Below are 18,819 nucleotides of genomic sequence, written 5' to 3' on the forward strand. Positions count from 1 at the left end.
GCGTAAGTACCGCCCACTTGGAGGTCGCCAGGCTGCAGCGGTATATATCCTTGCTGTTATCCGCTATTTCTTTCGTTTTCTGGTAAGGATCATGCGACACTGCCCTCTAGTGGACACGTTGGCGTTAGTTCCCGAATGCGTCCATTACCCGACGTGCTCGCAGAAGTATAAATCATCCCTCAGTGCCCGTGTTTACTAATCAGAATGACTGAAACTGTTGTAATACTCGTGTAACTGTGTATTGAACTGCGCGTTAAACGTCCCACATGCCCATTTTTAAATTCATGCACTCTCGAGAACTTCCTCCAAACATTTCAAATGTCAAGAAATGTTAGAATAATAAGGAACACAAATATAAAGGTCGTCTCATCCGACGTGCTCAAAAATCCCGTCTCCGTTTCTTTTCCTCACACACGAAGGAGCTAGAAGAGAGGAAGTAAGCAGTGCTCTGAGAGAGAGAGAGAGAGAGAGAGAGAGACACACACACACACACACACACAATGGCGGGCGATTCAAAAGAACAACACCTCTCTCTAAGTGTTTACAGCAGCCTTCGGGTAATGTTAATGTTTTAAAAATTGTATATAGCTTGAACATGATGCCATATGTAGTATTGTTTTAACGTTGTAACGGTAGCTATAGTGGTTGTTGTTAATGTTAAATTATGATACTTATAGCCCAGTTAGCTAGCTAGCTGAATAGTTAACAAGGGTCCTATAACAAAACATAACCCGTGTTGCTTTATGCCCATAACTGTGATTTAGTTGACATTTACTTCGGTTTTACTGTTTACTTGCTGCTTTTATAATACGTTTAAGAATTAGCATTACTCATATGTAGCCGAGTGATGCTAGTTAGCTAGCTACCAAGACGAGCAGGCTGAATGCGGAGGTTATGTTGTTTATGTTGTGTTCAGAGGCTCTCCTGTCCCTCTGTGGACGGTCTTTACCTGAGAGAAGCGGGCAGCATGCAGGAGCTCCTCTGCACTCCTTCATTGCACCGCATGGACATACTGAAATGGATTTGTACCAGGTGTGTTAACACAAGTGAACACCGTGAACATTCTTACGAGTTATGTAAGAATGTGCATGCATCTGAAGTAAAACTACATTTGTTTTGTTTATATGTTGTAAAGAATCTGCCCATCCCTGAGAGACAAGTTCTCAACAATCAAATCGTCAGAGACAGAAGAAGTGGCAAAAGGTAAAGATATTCTGTTTATGCCTATAAAAGTGTTAAATAAGTGGTTCTTTCTATTGAGTTATATATGTTTTTTTCACACCAAACATAGAAATCACACGGTTTGGCCATGAAATGCTGTTATGTAAATCGGATGACCTGGAGTTAATCAAGGTATGTCATTTTAAGATAAAATTTTAATCAATTTCCCTTAAAAAAAAAAAAAGTTTATGCCAAGGCATGCGCTGGATAAAGGATCGTATTGCTAATGAAAAGCAATTTAAGCAAATGTCATGTTGGTGGCACTAGCTTGAAAATAGAAACGACTCTCAAGTGTTGTAGATTACTTGTTTGGTGAGAGTTTTTACACCACATAGATTTTTAAACTGGTAGTTTAGTTCCTATTTGATTGTTGTGTTGATGGTCTGTCTCCTGGGTACAGGGCTTTGCCACACCATTACGGCAGCTTTTGTTTTTGGAACAGCTTTTAATGATTGCTGGACAGCAGGACACATCATCTGAGTAAGTGCACTTTTTCAGTAGCATCATGTACATTGTAGTCATATACTGTGTATCCAGGACCATAGTGGTATACGAGTATATGACCAAATAGCGGTCCATTTCTGTAGGTTTTCACAGAACCCATCATCCAACGCATTTGCAGTCAAATTAAATTTATGTTGAATATGTTAAAAAAAAAAAAAAAAAAAGAGTTTTGAATACTGTCCCAGCAACAAGACCTACAGAAACATATAGATACATATAGCTAATACTCTCTTCCACTGCAGAGGGGGGTGTGTGGTGCGCATCAGGACCATGGCACCTAACGAAAGCACATATTAACAGTCAAAATACTGTTATTACATATGGAAATGGGGAAAAAAGATGAGTAGTATTAGTCTAAGTTTAAAGATGTAATCCTAAGTGACACTGTAACCCCTGCTGTATACAATATTTCTGAATAAACATGTTTTCCAGTGACATGTGCAGTGAGTCTTCTGGAGGTGGCAGCGTGACAAATGAGGATCTGCTGAAGGAGCTGATGTCACCTGACCACCTAACTGATCTGATCCAGCTGATGAATCCTGTGTGCAATCCTTGGTCTGCCCACATCCAGGAATACTTAAAAGCAACACAATCAACTCGGGCTAAGCCAAACAGCAGTAAAACCGATGAGTAGGTTTACATCCATCCTGTCTGGATTCAACAGTTACCGGATTATCGAACGCATATCCTGGATTTTAACGTGATTATTTGCTAGGAACACTGAAAATATAGATTGTTTTTGGAAGTTAGAGTACGTCGTTTGGACAATCAAAAATCTTTTTGCAGATAACACTAGTATTCGGAAATGAAAAATTAGGTCTTTTTCACATGAAGTAACACAGTACTACAACAAAAAAGTTCAGCGTTATTTTAGGTGGAAATTTGACTCTGAGCTGAAGACTTCACAAACATCACTTTCAAACATAATCACGAGAGAGAAAGACTTTTAATAAATCGATAACAACATTAGCCCTATTCTAGCAGCCACCGTTTAAAACTGTGTTGAAGGTTTTTTACACTCTTGCAGCGTTTGACTCAAGGATGCAACTTGTAATTTCAAATTTCCGATCAGGAACAGCCATAGGAAAGCATTAATGCATTATTTGCAATTTGCGACCAATAAAAAAAACAAACCTCCCTAATTATGAAATAAAATGTAATTTGAAATTTTGTATCAGACTGTCAGAATACATGAGGGGATGCATTGAATTGAAAGTTGACATAATTTACAGGCAGTTTGAATCATGTCTTGATTAGTTGAATGTTGATGGTCATTTACAGAGCCTGGAATTTTTTTCAACTACACCTCACTGCAGCAAAAAAAAAACCCATGGGGTAGAGTTGGATCTGATCCAGCTCTGCCTCCCTGAGGGGAGCTGGAAGGAGTCAAGCCAAAAGTCCAGGGCATAGAGTGTGTTTCAACCTGGATAAGTGTGTTTGCGTTGTACAGCGTTGTGCAGGGTAGGGTGTGGCTTATAGGAGGAGTAGGGACTTTTGGTTCTGAAGTGAGGAATGTTAAATATTTTGAATTGCTTTGAAGTACTTCTAAGCATTCCTTGTAGTTATCGCATTATTTTGTGCAGGTACTAAAAACTTAATATACACTACAAGCAATTTTAGCCACTTTTCCACTGCATGGTACGGCTCAGCTCAGCTCGCTTTACTTTTCTGAGCTTGCTTTTCCACTGCAGTGTAGTGCCGCCTCAAAGTGGGTGCCATCTTCCACTCGCCTTCACGCAGGAATAATGTCGTATTATCGAAGCTGTGTACAAATACACGATCAGGCTGTGTTCCAAATGCCTTTCCTGTTCACTGAACATGGACCCTATTAAGGATGTAAAATAACTGCGTTCTAGACCCTACATAGTGCTCGATATGACTAAGTTAGATTCAGACGTGACAGGAGTGACTTCGATAAATGCCTGCTTGGAAATCAGTAACAAGCGAGATGTAAAAAATTTAAGACAGAAACCTGTGTTGTAATTTTATCTGTAATGATATAAGTGATACATAATTTTCAATTAATAGAATATTACCTATGCAAAGTATGTATTAAAATATCATATTTATTCAGGCACAATACAGAATCACTCGTTAAGGAGAATTTCCCACTCCCTCAGTGTGTGGCTCACGTTTATTATCGGCTCAGCTCGCTTGGAACCTCGACCGAGGTGGTACTAAAAAAAGTACCAGGTACTATCCAAAAAAGCAAGTCAAGTTGAGCCTTAACATGCAGTGGAAAAGTGCCATTTGTTTGACATTTCTTGGTGGCATTGGCACAAGTAGTTTTTATTTGAGTCTGTCCTCTACCACTTTGTTATTGTACATCGGCCCCCATTTTACACTTCTTTCTACGTACATGTGCGCTAGACAAGATATCCTGACTTTCTCTTTTTGGGTTGAAGGAATCATCATCATCATGATTCAGGATGTGGTAAGCTTAGTAATGACAGCATAGCTGAAGCAACTGCTCTGCTGCAGTCCACTCGGTGTACATTGGAAGAGCTACGTAAAGAGGTGAGCTCTCAAGAAAACACGTTTTTTTTTTTTTTAATATAATAATAAATAAATTAATTAATAATGCACTTTCTGTGCCTTATCTCTTTCTTCGTACTGTTGCCATCCCTCTCTTAAACACCCTCACTAATCTTTTTCTTTAGTGTGAGTTCCTGCAGTTGGAAGCGTCAGGCCCTGCAGCCTCGCTGTCACCCTGTGCTTTAAAAGTGGCTATATCAGACATGGCTCAGCTTATGACGGCCTTCAGTCAGGTCTACAACACGGACTTCAGGGGCTACTGCCAGAGAGCACCTCCTGTCCTTAATCCGAACGCCTGTGTCTTCCAGTCTGTGCATCAGCTCCTGCACCACTGCAATATGGTACTGCTCCATATATCAGAGCACTGAATTAAGTCGTATTTAACATTCAGTCTAACTTTCTATAAAATTTTCCATTTTGATGAAGTTTCACACACGAGGATTACAATTTTCAATTTTATATGAATAACTCTATATGCATATAGTATGACTTTAAAAAAAAAAATTGGACAATGTAGATTTATATGGTCAGATTATATGTTTTTGTCATATAGGAATTAGAAGCACTTCAGCAGCTGTCCAAAACCTCATCCACTCTGACTGGGATTGTGACGCAGATACAGACAGACAGGCAATTTTGGGCCAATGGAGAGAAACATACACTACGTGAGTGCTATTCATTTCTGTGCCCGGAATGTGAGTTAATGAAGATAACCATATTACATATGACAAAAGAGAAAGAACCTGGCTTTTTATTTTTTTTAATTTTTTATACTGCTGATTGTTGAGTACTCTCTGTTTCTATTTGAGGAAGCATGTGCTTTTACCATTTAGTTTTCCCAACAAATAAGTTATTCTGCTTCATTGTATATGCACATTAATTCCATTTGAGTTTCCTGAAATGTGTGTTAATTTGTTCTTGTATTTGTTTCTTTTCAGCCAACCAACTGGAGGCCCTGAAGAATAGATTCAGTGCTTTTTTGTCTCCTCACCAGTCATGAGATTTTTATTGTTTCAGCCTGAACATGTGTTGTACACTTACTCATCTAAGGTCTCAGCTTCAGAATAGTCTTTCAGAACCTGTTTCTACAGTTTCCCCAATGTATTTCCCTCATGTAAATATTTAATATTATCTAGGCCATCTGATTTGACTAAAAACCCTAAATTTATAGTAAAATACCAAAACTCTGCTGTAAATAAAAATAAATAATTTCTAACAAATGACCATTTATGCTGTACTTTAATATTTTTTAAGTGTCCTCACTATTTCATCCCTCTGTTCCGTAAGTAGGTGTGGTGGTGGAGGGACAGACTGTTTGATTTTTGATCAACTGCAAGTTGGTTCATCTGAATACACTAGGCTAGACAGCAGAGGTTTATTCTTGGATAAATTAATCCTGGCTCTCGTTTCTGTTATATATGATATGGAGAAAGAAAGGACAATATCTAATGCAGCAGACTTTCCTTTGAACACACTGGGAACTGTGGAGGTAAGCAGACTGAAGTGTGTTGTGTGTTAGCTTTTGTCTGTTATGCCGTCAGTGCAGGGAATTTTTTTTCACCTACCAGTTTAAAGTGTGTACTGGCAATTATAAATTTTGGGGTTTTTTTTTTCTGTTGAATCTTTAACATTCAGTAGTCCTTCTGGGCAATATTCTTCCTTTTTACATACAGGACAATATTTTGTGTATGTGTATATAGTAATCCACTTATGTCATTATCTTTTAATATGTACAGTACAGTGAGAACTCAACAGCAAAGTGAAACTCCATGTATACACAAGTGTACTTGTCCAACAAAGCACATTTCTTATCCTGATTTATTCAAATGCTGCACTAAACTGAGTTGGTCTTTAATTGTTTGTGACCCATTGGCCTATTTTTTTTTTTTTGGTGGTGGTAATTTTTTCTGCTGGGATACTGACCGCCAACTCAAATATAGCACTGTGGTGACAGAATTGTTCCTGCTGAAAAGGTTCTTTCGTGTGAGCATACCAGCATGTCCTTGTTTTATTTATTTGTTTTTGGTTTTAAGTCTGAATTCATTCCACACATATGAAATGGCATTAGAATAATGCTCATAACTAATCTTTTCCTAATGTCTCAGTTCCCTCTGAAAGTATTGGAATGGCAAGGCCAGTTCTCTTGTTTTTACTATACATTTAAGATGTTTGGGTTTGAGAGCAAAAGATGAATGGGACGATAGATGAGAATTTCAGCTTTCATTTCCTAATATTTTTCCTGATATCTAGATGTGTTAAACAACTTGGAACATGACACATTTTGTTTGAACCTACCCAATTTTCAAGTGATCAGAAATATTATAACTTTTTTGGTGACTGACTGGCCTTTCTTGTTGCCCAGGTATGCCCTGTTCAATTGATTGTTTAAAGAATTACTAGCTCTGCATGTCTGCTCTTGGTTTGAACCGTGGGTTTTGCCTGTGAAGACTGCATTGTTGTAAAAAAGAATAAATAAACTTGAAGATAGAAGCAGAATGAATTCAGAAGTCTACGGAGACATTTTCTTTGCTGGTTTACAGAGAAATGCATCCAATTTAATTTGGAGGAACTTCATCATGCAGCAAGACAATGATCCAAAACACACTGCCAGTACAACAAAGGACTTCATCAGGGGGAAATAGTGGAAGGTTTTAGACTAGCCAAATCAATCACCAGACCTTAACCCAATTGAGCATGCATTTCACCTCTTGAAGAGGAGACTGATGGGAGAAACCTTCCAAAACAAACAACAACTGAAGGAAGCTTCTATAAGCCTGCAACACAGTTTGTGATGTCAGTGGGTCACCAGCTTGATGCAGTTATTACAAGCAAGGGATATGCAACCAAATATTAAGTTACTTTCTTCAACTATCTGTTCTAATACATTTGCTCACCTAATACATATGCCCAAATTCGTCTGCTACCAAATATGCAATGTTCTAAGTTGTTTAACACATCTAGATATAAAGATCAGGAAATAGAAGCTGAAATTCTGATCTATTGTCTAATATGAATCTTTTGATCTAAAGCCCAAATGTCTCCAGTGTATAGCAAAAACAAAAAATTGCTTTCGGAGAGAAATGCATGTCCAGGTTAATCCAATTTTTAGACTAAGTCTTCAAATAGGTTTTATCTGCCCAGGTTATGCTGATGTATTTGGATACAGTCTCACATTATGCCAATTAGGTTTGAGTGGACCTCCACAAAGGCACACTTATACTTTCTACACTATATGGCCAAATGTTTCTGGACATCTAACTAATCACACCCATATGTGATTTTTGACCATAACGTTACAGATTTAATCCCAACCTTTTGCTGCTATAATATTCTCCATTCTTCTGGGAAGGCCTTCACTAGATTTTGGAGTGTGGCTGTGGGGCTTTGTGCTCATGCAACCACAAAAGAATTAGTGATATCAGGCGAAAAGGCCTGGCATGCAGTCAGCAATCCAGTTCATCCAAAAGGTGTTCATTGGGGTTGGAAGTTAGGACTCTCAAGTTCTTCCATACCAATCTTGACAAACCATGTTTTTATGGACCTCTCTTTGTGCACAGGTGCATTGTCATGCAGGAACAGGTTTGGGCCTCTTTTGTTCCAGTGAGAGAAATATTCTTAATTGCTACAGCATACATTGCCATTCTAGATGATTGTGTGCTTCAAACGTTTTGGAAACAGTTTGGGGAAAGTTCACATATGGATGTTAAGGTCAGGTGTCCACATATTATTGGCCATATAGTGTATTTATACTGTAATGGCATTACTTACTTTTTTTTTTTTTACTGGAACTACTTATGCTGGGATTTGTGTCTCTAGAATTGACTCTAATTGAAATTGCCATGGAAACTTAGTCACTGAAAATCTTTAGGCCATCCTCAATAATTCCTTTAAGCCCACAATCCTTGGATTAAGGACCAGAACGAAAAGGCCTACTGGCACCTGGACATGAACCATTATGCCACTAAGAAGAGTATGGCCCAGAGCATGCTTGACATAGCTCTACTGATGGCCAATTCCTCTCAGCTAAAGACTGCACTGCAGGAGGGGCCTGAGTACCAATACCATCTCATTGTACTCATCATTCTGTCCATCACACGCCAGGTCATTGTTGGCCGCCTTCTGATCTTCATTGGTTGGTTTAGATTTTTAAAAAGAATTCAATAGTTTTATTATTATTGTTGTTTGTTATTGTTATTACACATTTCTTGCAAATCTTTGTAACCGTCTAATTTTCATTTAAGCAATCAAGTTTGGTATTTTTTCCCCCCTACTTCTTAGTGAAACATAACCTGAATGATGAAAGGAAGCAACCTAAACTGAATATGTTAAACAATGTGGCTACAGTTTTCGTCTTCATTACTCTCCTCGTCAATGTCCTCATCACTGCCTTGGGTTCTGAATCTGGTCGGTGATGGTGCACAATTATTGTTTTTAAACTAAAGTATTAGTTTGAAGACTATTTATTGGACAATGTTGGTTATCTGTTCAGGTAAATTATATACATTTGTTTAGTTATTATTAGTGGAATGTAGACAGTAGGATTTTAGCAGTATTTTAGCAGCTCATAAACTGGGTTATCTACTGTATCCCCATATTGCACTGCTTACCTGTTGTAGTGTATTTACATTTAGCTAAAATGTTACCTTTGTTCACTTTCAGGAATAATCCAATGATGGATGCTGCCAGTCCTCAGATGGACTCTCCAAGGGATGATTAATTTACATTCATACATTATATGCAGCTGATTGGAATGATGGTGGCCATTTAGACATGCAAGGAAATTCAGAACAAATTTGAAAGTGTTAGTTATTGAGGTTGCTATAGATACAATGGTAGGCAAAGAGAACAAATGGTACATATTTTGGACACAACTTTATTTTATAATAACCTGTTACTTATTTTCTTAAATTCAACAATGCTCTTTTTATATAAAATTTTGGCTATTAATAGGCTGGTGAACAACAACCATATAATTTGGATACATACTAATTAAAAAGCAAAAAAACAAAACAAATGCACAACACGCATCAGCCATGTTAATGTAAAACTACACTGCCCTCCACTAATATTGGCACCCTTGGTAAATATGAGCAAAGAAGGGTGTGAAAATTTGTCTATTGTTTAATCTTTTGATAAAAAAACATTCACAAAAATACTGTGCTCTCATGGATATCAAACATTTGCAAATGCAAAACAGGTTTATCCTAAAATATCTTTGTTAAATATAGGTGTGCAACAATTATTGGCACCCCTATGAATTCATATGAGAAAAACATATTTGAAGTATGTTTTTTAGTCCACCTGGGTGATTAGGAACAAGAAATTGTTCAACCATGACTTCTTGTTTCACAGGGGTATAAATATGAGGTAAAACATAGGCCAAATTCCCTTAGACATTCATAACAATGGGTAAGACCAAGGAATACAGCTGTGATGTGTGGCAAAAGGTTGTTGAAAGTCACAAAATGTGAAGTGGTTATTAGAAAATAGCAAAAGCATTGAAAACGCCTATTTCCTTCATCAGGGCAATAATTAAGCATTTCCAGTGAACTGGAAATGTCATAAATCAACCTGGAAGAGGACATGTGTCTATATTGTCTCAAGACAGTGAAGAGAATTGTTCGAGTGGCCAAGAAATCTCCAAGGATCACAGCTAGTTGCGTCTTGGGGTCAGAAAGTCTCCAAAACTACAATCCAAAGTCACCTACATCACCACAAATTGTTTGGAAGGGTTTCAAGAAAAAGCCTCTACTCTCATCCAAAAACAATCTCAAGAGTCTTCAGTTTGCAGACACTACTGGAACTTCAAATGGGATCTTTTTTGATGGTCAGATGAAACCAAAATAAAGCTTTTTGGCAGTAAACACCAGAGGTGGTTTTGGTACCCACAGAGCGGTAGCCATATGGATACGTACTTCATGTCCACGATTAAAAATGGTGATAGCTCTTTAATGTTTTTTGCCTGTTTTTCTGCCAGAGGACCTGTACATTTTGTTAGGATACATGGCATCATGGACTCTATCAAATATCCACAGACATTAAATGAAAACCTGACTGCCTCTGCCAGAAAGCTTAAAATGGGCAATGGTTGGATCTTCCATAAGAACAATGATCCAAAACATACATCAAAATCAACACAGAAATGGTTTACTGACCACAAAATCAAGGTCCTGCCATGGCCATCCCAGTCCCCTGACCTGAAACCCATAGAAAACCTGTGAATTCAAGAGAATCAAAAGAGAATTCAAGAGAATCCAAGAGAACCCATGTCACACCCCTCTTCATCTCCCTCCACTGGCTTCCTGTAGCTGCCCGCATCAAGTTCAAGGCCTTGATGCTCACCTACAAGACCTTGTCAGGAACAGCACCCTCCTACCTCAAGTCTCTCCTGAAGGCCTACGTTCCCTCTCGCAATCTGCGATCGATTAGCGACCGACGTTTAGCAGTTCCAACTCAGCGTGGCGCAAGGTCCCTTTCCAGAACCTTCACACTAACTGTTCCTCAGTGGTGGAATGCACTTCCAATCTCAATCCGGACCACAGAATCTCTCACCATTTTCAAAAAACAGCTAAAGACCCACCTCTTCCATGAACACCTAACCAACTCATAATAAAAAATTTTAAAAAAGCACTTACACCTCTACTCTGCACTTTGCTTCTTCTGGAATTCAATTAATAGATCTTGTATGGTAGCACTTCTTGTATTGTTCTCTGCTTGATATATCGCTTTGCTTGTATCTTTCTCATTTGTAAGTCGCTTTGGATAAAAGCGTCTGCTAAGTGAATAAATGTAAATGAATTGAACTGAAGAGGAGAGTTCACCAGCATGGAAACTAGGGTTGCAATTGTTTGATATCCATGAGAGCGAGTACTTCTGTGATTTTTTTTTTTTTTTTTTACAAAAGATCAAAAGGTTAAACAATAAAGACAAATTTTCACAGCCTTCTTTGCTCATATTTACCAATATTAGTGGAGGACACTGTATGTTCATGAGCCTAGTACACCTAATATAAAATCTGCAAATATATAAAATTCATAATAGAAAAAATTATTTGTGCTTATAATGTAATGAACACTGGAATAGATCACCTCAAGGGGAAAAAACAGAATTTTTGGCATATCTTCATATGTATGGAACAAATGATTAACTAGTTATACATCAATCTTTTTAAAAGGGTTTTCATCTGCAGATTCCATGTTTGAGTACACATAGTAAAGAAACACTGCAATGATGATGAAAACCAACACACGAAGCCACCCTGGCACACCACCGGATTTGCTCCCCTCAGATTTGACTGTTCCTGGACTAGCATCCTGCAGGCTTGACTTGCTCATGTAGGCTGTTGATCTAGCTCTGGGTGTACTCTGGTAGGCTGTGTCAGTGTAGCTGATTGTACGCCTTGTGTTTCATAGAAAAATACATAAGCAATTAAATTACCATAAAGCATTTTGGAACCTAAAAAATTTCACATGAAACAATTCCTCTGTCCAACTGACCTCCACACATGAGGAGATGGTGAAGGAGGGTAAATGCTTTATGGTTGCAGTTTTGTGAGATGGGAACTACAGCTGGAATTGTATGTTGTGGTCAGATGAGACCAAAATCAACTTTTTGGTCTGCACACCATCATGTTTGGCAACAAAAGCAGACTGCATACAAGAAAAAGCACCTGGTGCCCACTGTACTATATGGTTTCGTGCCATTTTATAGCTTAGGGGCTCTTGTGAATATTGATTCCATCATGAGTTCTGCTAAATATGGCTGCAACTTACAATTATTTTGCTATTCAATTCTATTGATTCTTTTTTGATTAATCAATCAGTTTGGGTTATTTTAAAAATACACTAAATACAAAGAAAAGGTTATTTAAAATGAGTTCCAGCATTTCAATCAACTAACACTACTACTGAACTAGGCATAATTAAATAACGGTAATTAAATAATATTACTGCCAATTATAACACATTCTGTCACTGCATAAGAAACTAATGTATTAACGTAACCTTTTTTTAAAATTTATTATTATATATAAACCTCTGCCAGGAGGTTCACACTTGGTCACAGATATAGCTTTCAACTAGATGATAAGCCAGACATACTTCCAAATCAACACAGAAGCTGCTCAAGAAACACAAAATCAGTGCTTTCAGTAATCACCTCATGCTCTAGTGAAAAAGTGTGGTTTGGATTGAAACCTATATGAATGTAAAGGAGTTTGAAATGTTCTGCTTGGGAAAGGGGATAAAAAAAAAAAATTACTTATTGCAGGTGTGGTTTTTTCCTTGAAGAGTGACATTTCTGGTGGGCATATAAACCAGTGTTAAAATGTGCAAATTAGAAGAGATAGTATTTGAGTTTTGACAAGACAACTTGTCAAAGAAATCTTACTCATTTGCAAGATCCATGTCATCAGCGTTCTCTGTGGTCCTCATTCTTCTTGTTCTACAAACATGTATTACTGTGTTATTATCTGTGCACTAGAATTAACGTTTACCAATAAAATGTTGCCTAGTTGCCTCTATTATTAGTTTAGCGTAATTATATATGTATAAAGTATACACACTGAACTTACACATCTCCAAAGTTTTCATGTTGCACCTGCAACTGACAATATGTTAGAGATTAGACGCATGTACAAATCACTAGAAGAGCTATGCAACTATACCCAAGATATTGCTACTCAAACTTACTGGTGGATGATATGTAACATACGTGATTTCTTCCTCTGTGAAAAACAAAAAAAGGATCAACCATGTCAGAGCAAGTTCCCAAAATTGGAATATGATGTTTCAATACTGTATGTTTAATAACTATTAAGCTGTTACGTTCTTCTCTGTAGAATGTCTTGTCAGAAGACGGCTTTGGGTTTTTGGCCATGGCCTCTGCCAGCTTCTTCTCATAAAGCTTCCTGGTAGAGTCTAAACAGAGAACAATGTCAGCATACATACTGTACACGTTAGAAAACGTGTACAGTATGGGCAAGGAACAAGAAACGCTCACAGGTTCAATCTCATGGAATGCTTCAAGGTCAGTTGATAGGTTACCAAAACCTGTCATACGACAGAATCTGTGGGTTGAACCACAAGGGTATGCTGGAGTTAAATGGCCACCTGCGCATGCAAGGTGAGCTTATTAGCAAGGCATACAGTTTTCCCCTCCAATTCTATTCAGCATTCTGCATGGGCTCACAAGGAGATGTCACAAGTGGGAGATGTCATTATGACCTCTCTGAAGGGAGCAAGAAGCCCCATGAATCCAGCATAAGTTTATAAGCCCCCAGTAAGACGCCATCCACAGTGCTGTAATGCACTGAAATGGGTGCCACATAAACGTTTCTTTAGCATAAATGGGGACTTCCCTGCAGGCCAGTAGTCTAGGATCTGGGCAGTACACTGGATCCCGAAAATGTGGTCCACATCATTCACAGAACATTTCCACCTGAGAACATACAAGGCCAGTATACTAGTTCGTCTTGCTTTCAGGAATGTTTCCTGGACTGCTTGGTTGTAGTTCTCAACCTGCACTTTGCTCAGAGGCACCACACAGACAACCTAGCTGAGGGTGGCGAATCTTTCCACAAATATAGGACGACAAATCTATTCCCAGCGATAGGTTTTCAGACCATTAGTGAGAATGTCAACGGAAACTAAATTCTATGGCTACTTTGGAGCAATAAAATAGGATTCTGTGGCCTGATTGCTGGGCAAGTGTGTCTTGACCAAGCAGAATGTCCAGCTACGTCAGCAAGACCCACAGCCAATGAAAGGTCAATTTGGTATTGGTGAGGGCTTCATTCTGTGTCTTGGCAAACTTTTCCCAAATCTGGTTGCAGGTGTCATTCCCCTGGGGATATGTGCCCATGGATAGGCTCACCTAAAGAGCTCTCATTCAAGGCATAGCAGACCATCCATCCTTGTGCTTCCCTGATGATTAATATAGCTGTATAGTGTCCTTTAACCCCCTCAATGAAATCTTTACACTATGGGACAGAGAAATCCTTGACCAGCACTGTTTTGGGGGGTTATGGGTTGCATGTCAGCTGCATTTGGGGACTATGGGCTGCACATCAGCATCCATTCCAATGCAGCCCACAGTCATTTTAAGGGTGCTTGTCACAGGCTGTTTAGGGCTTGACAGGGATTTGTTTTTTGGGCACTGCTGAAGCTGTGTTGAACTGTGAACATCAAAGTTTAACTGTCAATTTACTGCCAACCTGGGAATAACTCCCAGTCCTATAGCTTTCTTGGCCTCTTTCTTTGCTTATCAATTGTTGTCGGGCATAGACATTAATGACTAGAAGGCTGCTTAGGTTGTAACACTTGGGTCAGATTCAACTCTGAATCAGGGTCCAAATCTGCAAGCAGACTAAAGTACAGTGTGAGTCCTGCAGCCTGGCTCATTAGTAACTCAAAGCCTGATAGTCTTTAGATGCTAGGGGTGTGGGAGCTGGGAAAGGAATTGCTTGATTGAGAAAATGAGGGGTTATCAGAGGGAATCCAACTCCAGCCTAAACACACTAGCATTGCTGAACCACAGGTCTGCTGGTCAGCTAGACTGAGAGGCTTGTGAAAAGATTAATGGATATGCTGAGGGAGACCATTCCCAGTAGGGAAAATGATGGCATGCAGAGGGGCACCCCACTCCATCCTATGTTCAAGTGGTTCTAGTGCTCTAGTGTTTTGGCTAATGTCTCAAGCTCAGTGGGCAGTTGATATCCTCTTGACTTCATCAGCTGTGCTTAGCCACAGGCCCAGTAGTCAGAAGTCTGTGGGGATCAGTAGTCAGGACTCTTTGGGGTCTGCGACTAAGCCAAAGTACAGAGGGAGACCCAAGTTAGTGGAGATACTCAACTCTGGCCCCTGTATGAGTGTAAGCAGAGTGCAGCTAACTTTGCAAGCTCAGTGTTGGAGAGCACGCCATGAGGTGGGAAGACCATTCAACAATTAAGCAAACTCAGACCAGGGGACCAGAGGAAAACTGCACCATGTGAGGGACTGACAAACTTGGTTATCGCCACCTTTGGAGAACAGAATATCTGCATCTCCGACCATAGCCATAAGCTGCAGATAACTCCAAGGTGTATGAGGCATGAAGAAGAAAAGGAAGGTGTCCAGGTGATGTTCACTACCCCTTGTGGTTAGAAACCATAAGTCATAAGAGAATAAGTAGTAGCTTTAGTTATTTTAGAAGAAAAGTCCAGCTGCCATAATTACAACTACTAAATGTCTCATTTTAGCCTCAGAGAGTTTTAGTTAGGCTTTTTTAACCTACTTTATTTTTTAAAAAAAAATGTGGTGTGACTGAAGCAGGAAATGTATACACCACAACTTTTGACAAGTTAAGCAAAAAAAAAAAAGCATGTAAATAAGAACAAACAAAATTGAAATTTTAAGGATATATAAAAAGTAGACAACTGGTATTCTTCAAACAGTGTAAAAGAGAAAATATAGTATTAAGAGAAAATCTGATGAGCACCTACATTATCTGAACACTAGGTTTTTATCATAAACTAGTATTAAAGTATGGTTACATTTTGTATTAGAATACACATTTGTCTTACCCACAATGGGACCATGGTTAATCCCATATTCATCCAACAGTTTGCAGAGCTCATCAGAGGACTTGGAGCTTAATGAGGACATGGCTGTAACTGTAATTCACAAAAAAGATTGCGGGGAAAAAGTGAGCCACTTACATGTAACATAATAATTATTAAATGAGTTGTTTTTTTTAATGGAGCAAAAATTATCTAGCAGTTTGGCTAAAACTATGTGAGTTGCAGAGTATACCCCTGAAATTTTAATTATGTGGTTGAATTCTAACAAATAGCTAAAATATGATGAAAATATGATCAGGTTTTTATCAAAACTGGGTTTTTTTCTGGATATAACATACCTTGATATCTCTACTTTAATAAAACATAGTAGGCTATAGTTAACCAAAACAGTGTACAACTGTTTCTATTTGCATTCTAACCTTGTCTATGCTCTGGCCTGCAGAGGTAAATACATTTCAGTTCAGTAAAACCTGAATTATAGTAGTGGTTTCTTTGTTTGTTTGGTTTTGGGGTTTTTTTGTTTTCACAAAGCACAGGTGCAGTTTTACTGTAACCCAAACTGTAGTTTGACACCATCCTCACCATCTGATCTGCACATCAGCAGAAAAACATGCACACATCTTATTCTCTTAATAATGCCTTTCTTTGCATTTCATTTCCATTTGCCTTTTACACTGGCCAACCAAGAGAAAGACAAAAATTTAATCTGTAGGCTACTGTAAAATAAACAAAGTGAAATCTATATGATGACCAATTTTGTCCTTGAAATCCAAAGTCCTTAATTATGTTAATGCTGACTGAACATGGACATTTTACTTCTTTCTTTCATTCTTTCTTTCTTTTAGGTAGCTACAACGCAGGAGACAATAACCTAAATACTAAGAAATGTTAATGCCTTGTTTGGTAAAAGTGTGTACGATGTGTTTTAGGCATGTAGAGTAGCAAGCTAACTTTTAATCTTGTGTAAAATCAGGGTACGAAATAAAAACTAATCACAGCTTGGAACAACTGGATCTCCTTCCTACACATGCGCGATACGCACTGTATTAACAGACGAGGGACAGTGTCCACGGCGCTTAATAACACTGGAAGTAGAAAAGGAAACGCTGTTTATTAATCCGACACGACTTCCTAACATGTCCTGTTCACCTAGATAATAATAATAATAATAATAATAATAAAAAAACAGCTGACCTGTACGCGTGGTGGGAAAATCCCTGTCCGCAGCTGGTTTGCTAGCTAGTAGCTGTTAGCTTGCTGGCTATCTGAACTGCTCTGTGACATTCATCAAAAACCAAAGTACTGCACAAAGAAAGGTTTACCAATCATATAGTTCATAATAATTACGCCTGTTTCGTGCGTCTTAAATCGCAGTAAAGTAAATGTATGAATGTTTACACGGTGCACTCACTCACCTGTGGGCGCGTTTCTGCTGGAAATGCTAACTTTCCTAGCAAAATGCTCCCGAGCTGGGCGGCTCCCTCACGCGTTACAGGACGAAATGGGAGTGTAAATTTGAGTGAGAGCTGGAAATGTGAGCCTAAGCGATATCGAGCTTTGGAAATCGTTCACTGATTGCCATTTTATTTTAATCAGTGTACAAGCATTACGGTAAAGATCCGCGTACAGGCGCTGCTCAGTTAAAGCTTTTTGTATTAAATAATCCACACTTATCCAGATCCCTGGGTTAATAAATCAACGCTGGGTTTGTGTATCAATTTCACCTCTCTCTCTCTCTCTATATATGTGTGTGTGTGTGTGTGTGCCTTCCCCCCCTCCAGGTTCGATATTCGGTTTTGTGTGAGTGAAGTTCGGCATATTAATATGGGCAATGTACAAAAGGCTGACAAAGGGGCCTGAAAAGGGATGTTAGTGAGACTTTTGACGACAAAAGAGCCACCAGAACTGTTTCCATGCGCTTTTAACACTGATTGTGCTGCGCTGAAGAGCACATCTCGTATTCTCTCAAGTTTAATGACGATGGTGAAGAGCGCTGTGTAACACATCTGTACAAAAAATCCCATAGAGTGTGTGTGTGTGTGTGTTCATTTGGGTTGAGACCTGGTGACTAGTGCGAAGGCCATACTATCTTGATTTTAAGGTCATTGAGATCACACTTTTACCCATTCTAATGCACGATGTTAACTGAAAGCTCGCAGGATTTCATAGTCTGTAGTACAGCGCCGTTGAAAAGTAGAGTTGCGACACTCCCATAGACTTCTATAGGAATCGGGAAATGCGGAAGTGACGCGTGTCACTGGGCAGCCACTGATCTATATATACAGTAGGGGAAATAAGTATTCAACGCGTCAACATTGTTTTCAGTAAATATATGTCCAGTGAGGCTATTCACATAAAGTTTTCACCAGACATCAGTATTAACTCAAGAAATCCGGAAATATAAAGAATTCACAACATTAAAGTCCATAAATAAAGTTATGTGTAATAAAGTGGAATGACCCCTGACCCCTGACATCTGTTTGGCCACCCCAGGTGCCACTCCAAAATATAATTCGCTACTCGCAGTTTGATGCTGATTGACATCTCATTTCACCTCTTGTTGAAAGAAGCATTTATTTTGACGTTCACCTGTGCATTTTTTAAATCGTGGACGAGGAAGAGAGAATATTAAAACTAGGGGTAAAACTAGGTTACAGCTGTCAGTCTTCAGCAAGTTAACATTTAGCAATTTGAAATGTTAGCAATCATGGAGTGTGGATGATTGGATGAAAGTGATATTCAGTGATGAATCATGAATCAGGAGATGATGTTGGAACATTGGCTGGTGTCGTTCTAATGAAACATATAAAGATGACTGCCTGAAGAAAAAAACAAATTCCCCCACTCATTTATGATATGGGGTTTCATGCCAGGTAAAGGACCAGGGGAGACCTCAACAGTTAATGCACATGTGTACAGGTGACACTTTTCTCATTCCATCCATAGAAAATAGGTTTGGTGATGATGAGGTAATTTTTCAGGATGATAATGCATCTTGCCAC

The 18,819-nt window shown here is 38.8% G+C and overlaps 3 protein-coding genes across 10 annotated transcripts; 2 read left to right on the forward strand and 1 right to left on the reverse strand.

Moving 5' to 3' along the window:
• The first annotated feature begins 383 nt into the window (after positions 1 to 383).
• haus7 (HAUS augmin-like complex, subunit 7) lies at positions 384 to 7,386 on the forward strand. The gene is made up of 10 exons (XM_053643498.1): positions 384 to 557; positions 917 to 1,032; positions 1,136 to 1,203; positions 1,292 to 1,353; positions 1,622 to 1,701; positions 2,158 to 2,355; positions 4,131 to 4,242; positions 4,386 to 4,601; positions 4,814 to 4,925; positions 5,199 to 7,386. The coding sequence occupies exons 1-10, from the start codon at positions 501 to 503 to the stop codon at positions 5,258 to 5,260; spliced, it is 1,083 nt and encodes a 360-aa protein (XP_053499473.1). The 5' UTR covers positions 384 to 500; the 3' UTR covers positions 5,261 to 7,386.
• A 261-nt stretch (positions 7,387 to 7,647) lies between these two features.
• Positions 7,648 to 8,834, forward strand: si:dkey-93l1.9 (uncharacterized protein LOC562339 homolog). Its single transcript, XM_053643508.1, has 2 exons — positions 7,648 to 8,392; positions 8,539 to 8,834. Exons 1-2 carry the CDS (start codon positions 8,206 to 8,208, stop codon positions 8,670 to 8,672), a joined length of 321 nt encoding a protein of 106 aa, XP_053499483.1. The 5' UTR covers positions 7,648 to 8,205; the 3' UTR covers positions 8,673 to 8,834.
• Positions 8,835 to 9,115: 281 nt separating this feature from the next.
• On the reverse strand, positions 9,116 to 18,031 carry emd (emerin). 8 transcript variants are annotated; one of them, XM_053643505.1, is made up of 9 exons: positions 17,233 to 17,911; positions 17,012 to 17,092; positions 15,821 to 15,910; positions 13,086 to 13,178; positions 12,951 to 12,985; positions 12,833 to 12,864; positions 12,649 to 12,702; positions 12,520 to 12,558; positions 9,116 to 11,658 (listed from the first exon to the last, which is right to left on the reverse strand). In XM_053643505.1, exons 3-9 carry the CDS (start codon positions 15,900 to 15,902, stop codon positions 11,412 to 11,414), a joined length of 582 nt encoding a protein of 193 aa, XP_053499480.1. In that variant the 5' UTR covers positions 15,903 to 15,910; positions 17,012 to 17,092; positions 17,233 to 17,911; the 3' UTR covers positions 9,116 to 11,411. The 8 variants fall into 8 exon arrangements, with proteins under 8 accessions (XP_053499480.1, XP_053499476.1, XP_053499475.1 ...); XM_053643501.1 differs by having other exon boundaries at positions 17,012 to 17,119; XM_053643500.1 differs by lacking the exons at positions 17,012 to 17,092; positions 17,233 to 17,911 and adding an exon at positions 17,941 to 18,031 and having other exon boundaries at positions 12,833 to 12,858.
• Positions 18,032 to 18,819: the final 788 nt, after the last annotated feature.

This window comes from Ictalurus furcatus, chromosome 15, assembly GCF_023375685.1.
Source record: "Ictalurus furcatus strain D&B chromosome 15, Billie_1.0, whole genome shotgun sequence".
NCBI classification, from domain to species: domain Eukaryota; kingdom Metazoa; phylum Chordata; class Actinopteri; order Siluriformes; family Ictaluridae; genus Ictalurus; species Ictalurus furcatus.

What these genes read in the sequence shown, in the direction of transcription:
- haus7 (XM_053643498.1), top strand. Translation starts at nt 501, where the DNA reads ATGGCGGGCGATTCAAAAGAACAACACCTCTCTCTAAGTGTTTACAGC. An exon ending in GACAGAAGAAGTGGCAAAAG is followed by an intron (nt 1,204 to 1,291) that starts GTAAAGATATTC and finishes CACCAAACATAG; the next exon opens with AAATCACACGGTTTGGCCAT. An exon ending in TGGAAGAGCTACGTAAAGAG is followed by an intron (nt 4,243 to 4,385) that starts GTGAGCTCTCAA and finishes CTTTTTCTTTAG; the next exon opens with TGTGAGTTCCTGCAGTTGGA.
- si:dkey-93l1.9 (XM_053643508.1), top strand. Translation starts at nt 8,206, where the DNA reads ATGAACCATTATGCCACTAAGAAGAGTATGGCCCAGAGCATGCTTGAC. An exon ending in CCGCCTTCTGATCTTCATTG is followed by an intron (nt 8,393 to 8,538) that starts GTTGGTTTAGAT and finishes CCTACTTCTTAG; the next exon opens with TGAAACATAACCTGAATGAT.
- emd (XM_053643499.1), bottom strand. An exon ending in TAACCATGGTCCCATTGTGG is followed by an intron (nt 13,179 to 15,820) that starts GTAAGACAAATG and finishes TTCTCTGTTTAG; the next exon opens with ACTCTACCAGGAAGCTTTAT. An exon ending in ATGTTACATATCATCCACCA is followed by an intron (nt 12,865 to 12,950) that starts GTAAGTTTGAGT and finishes ACATATTGTCAG; the next exon opens with TTGCAGGTGCAACATGAAAA.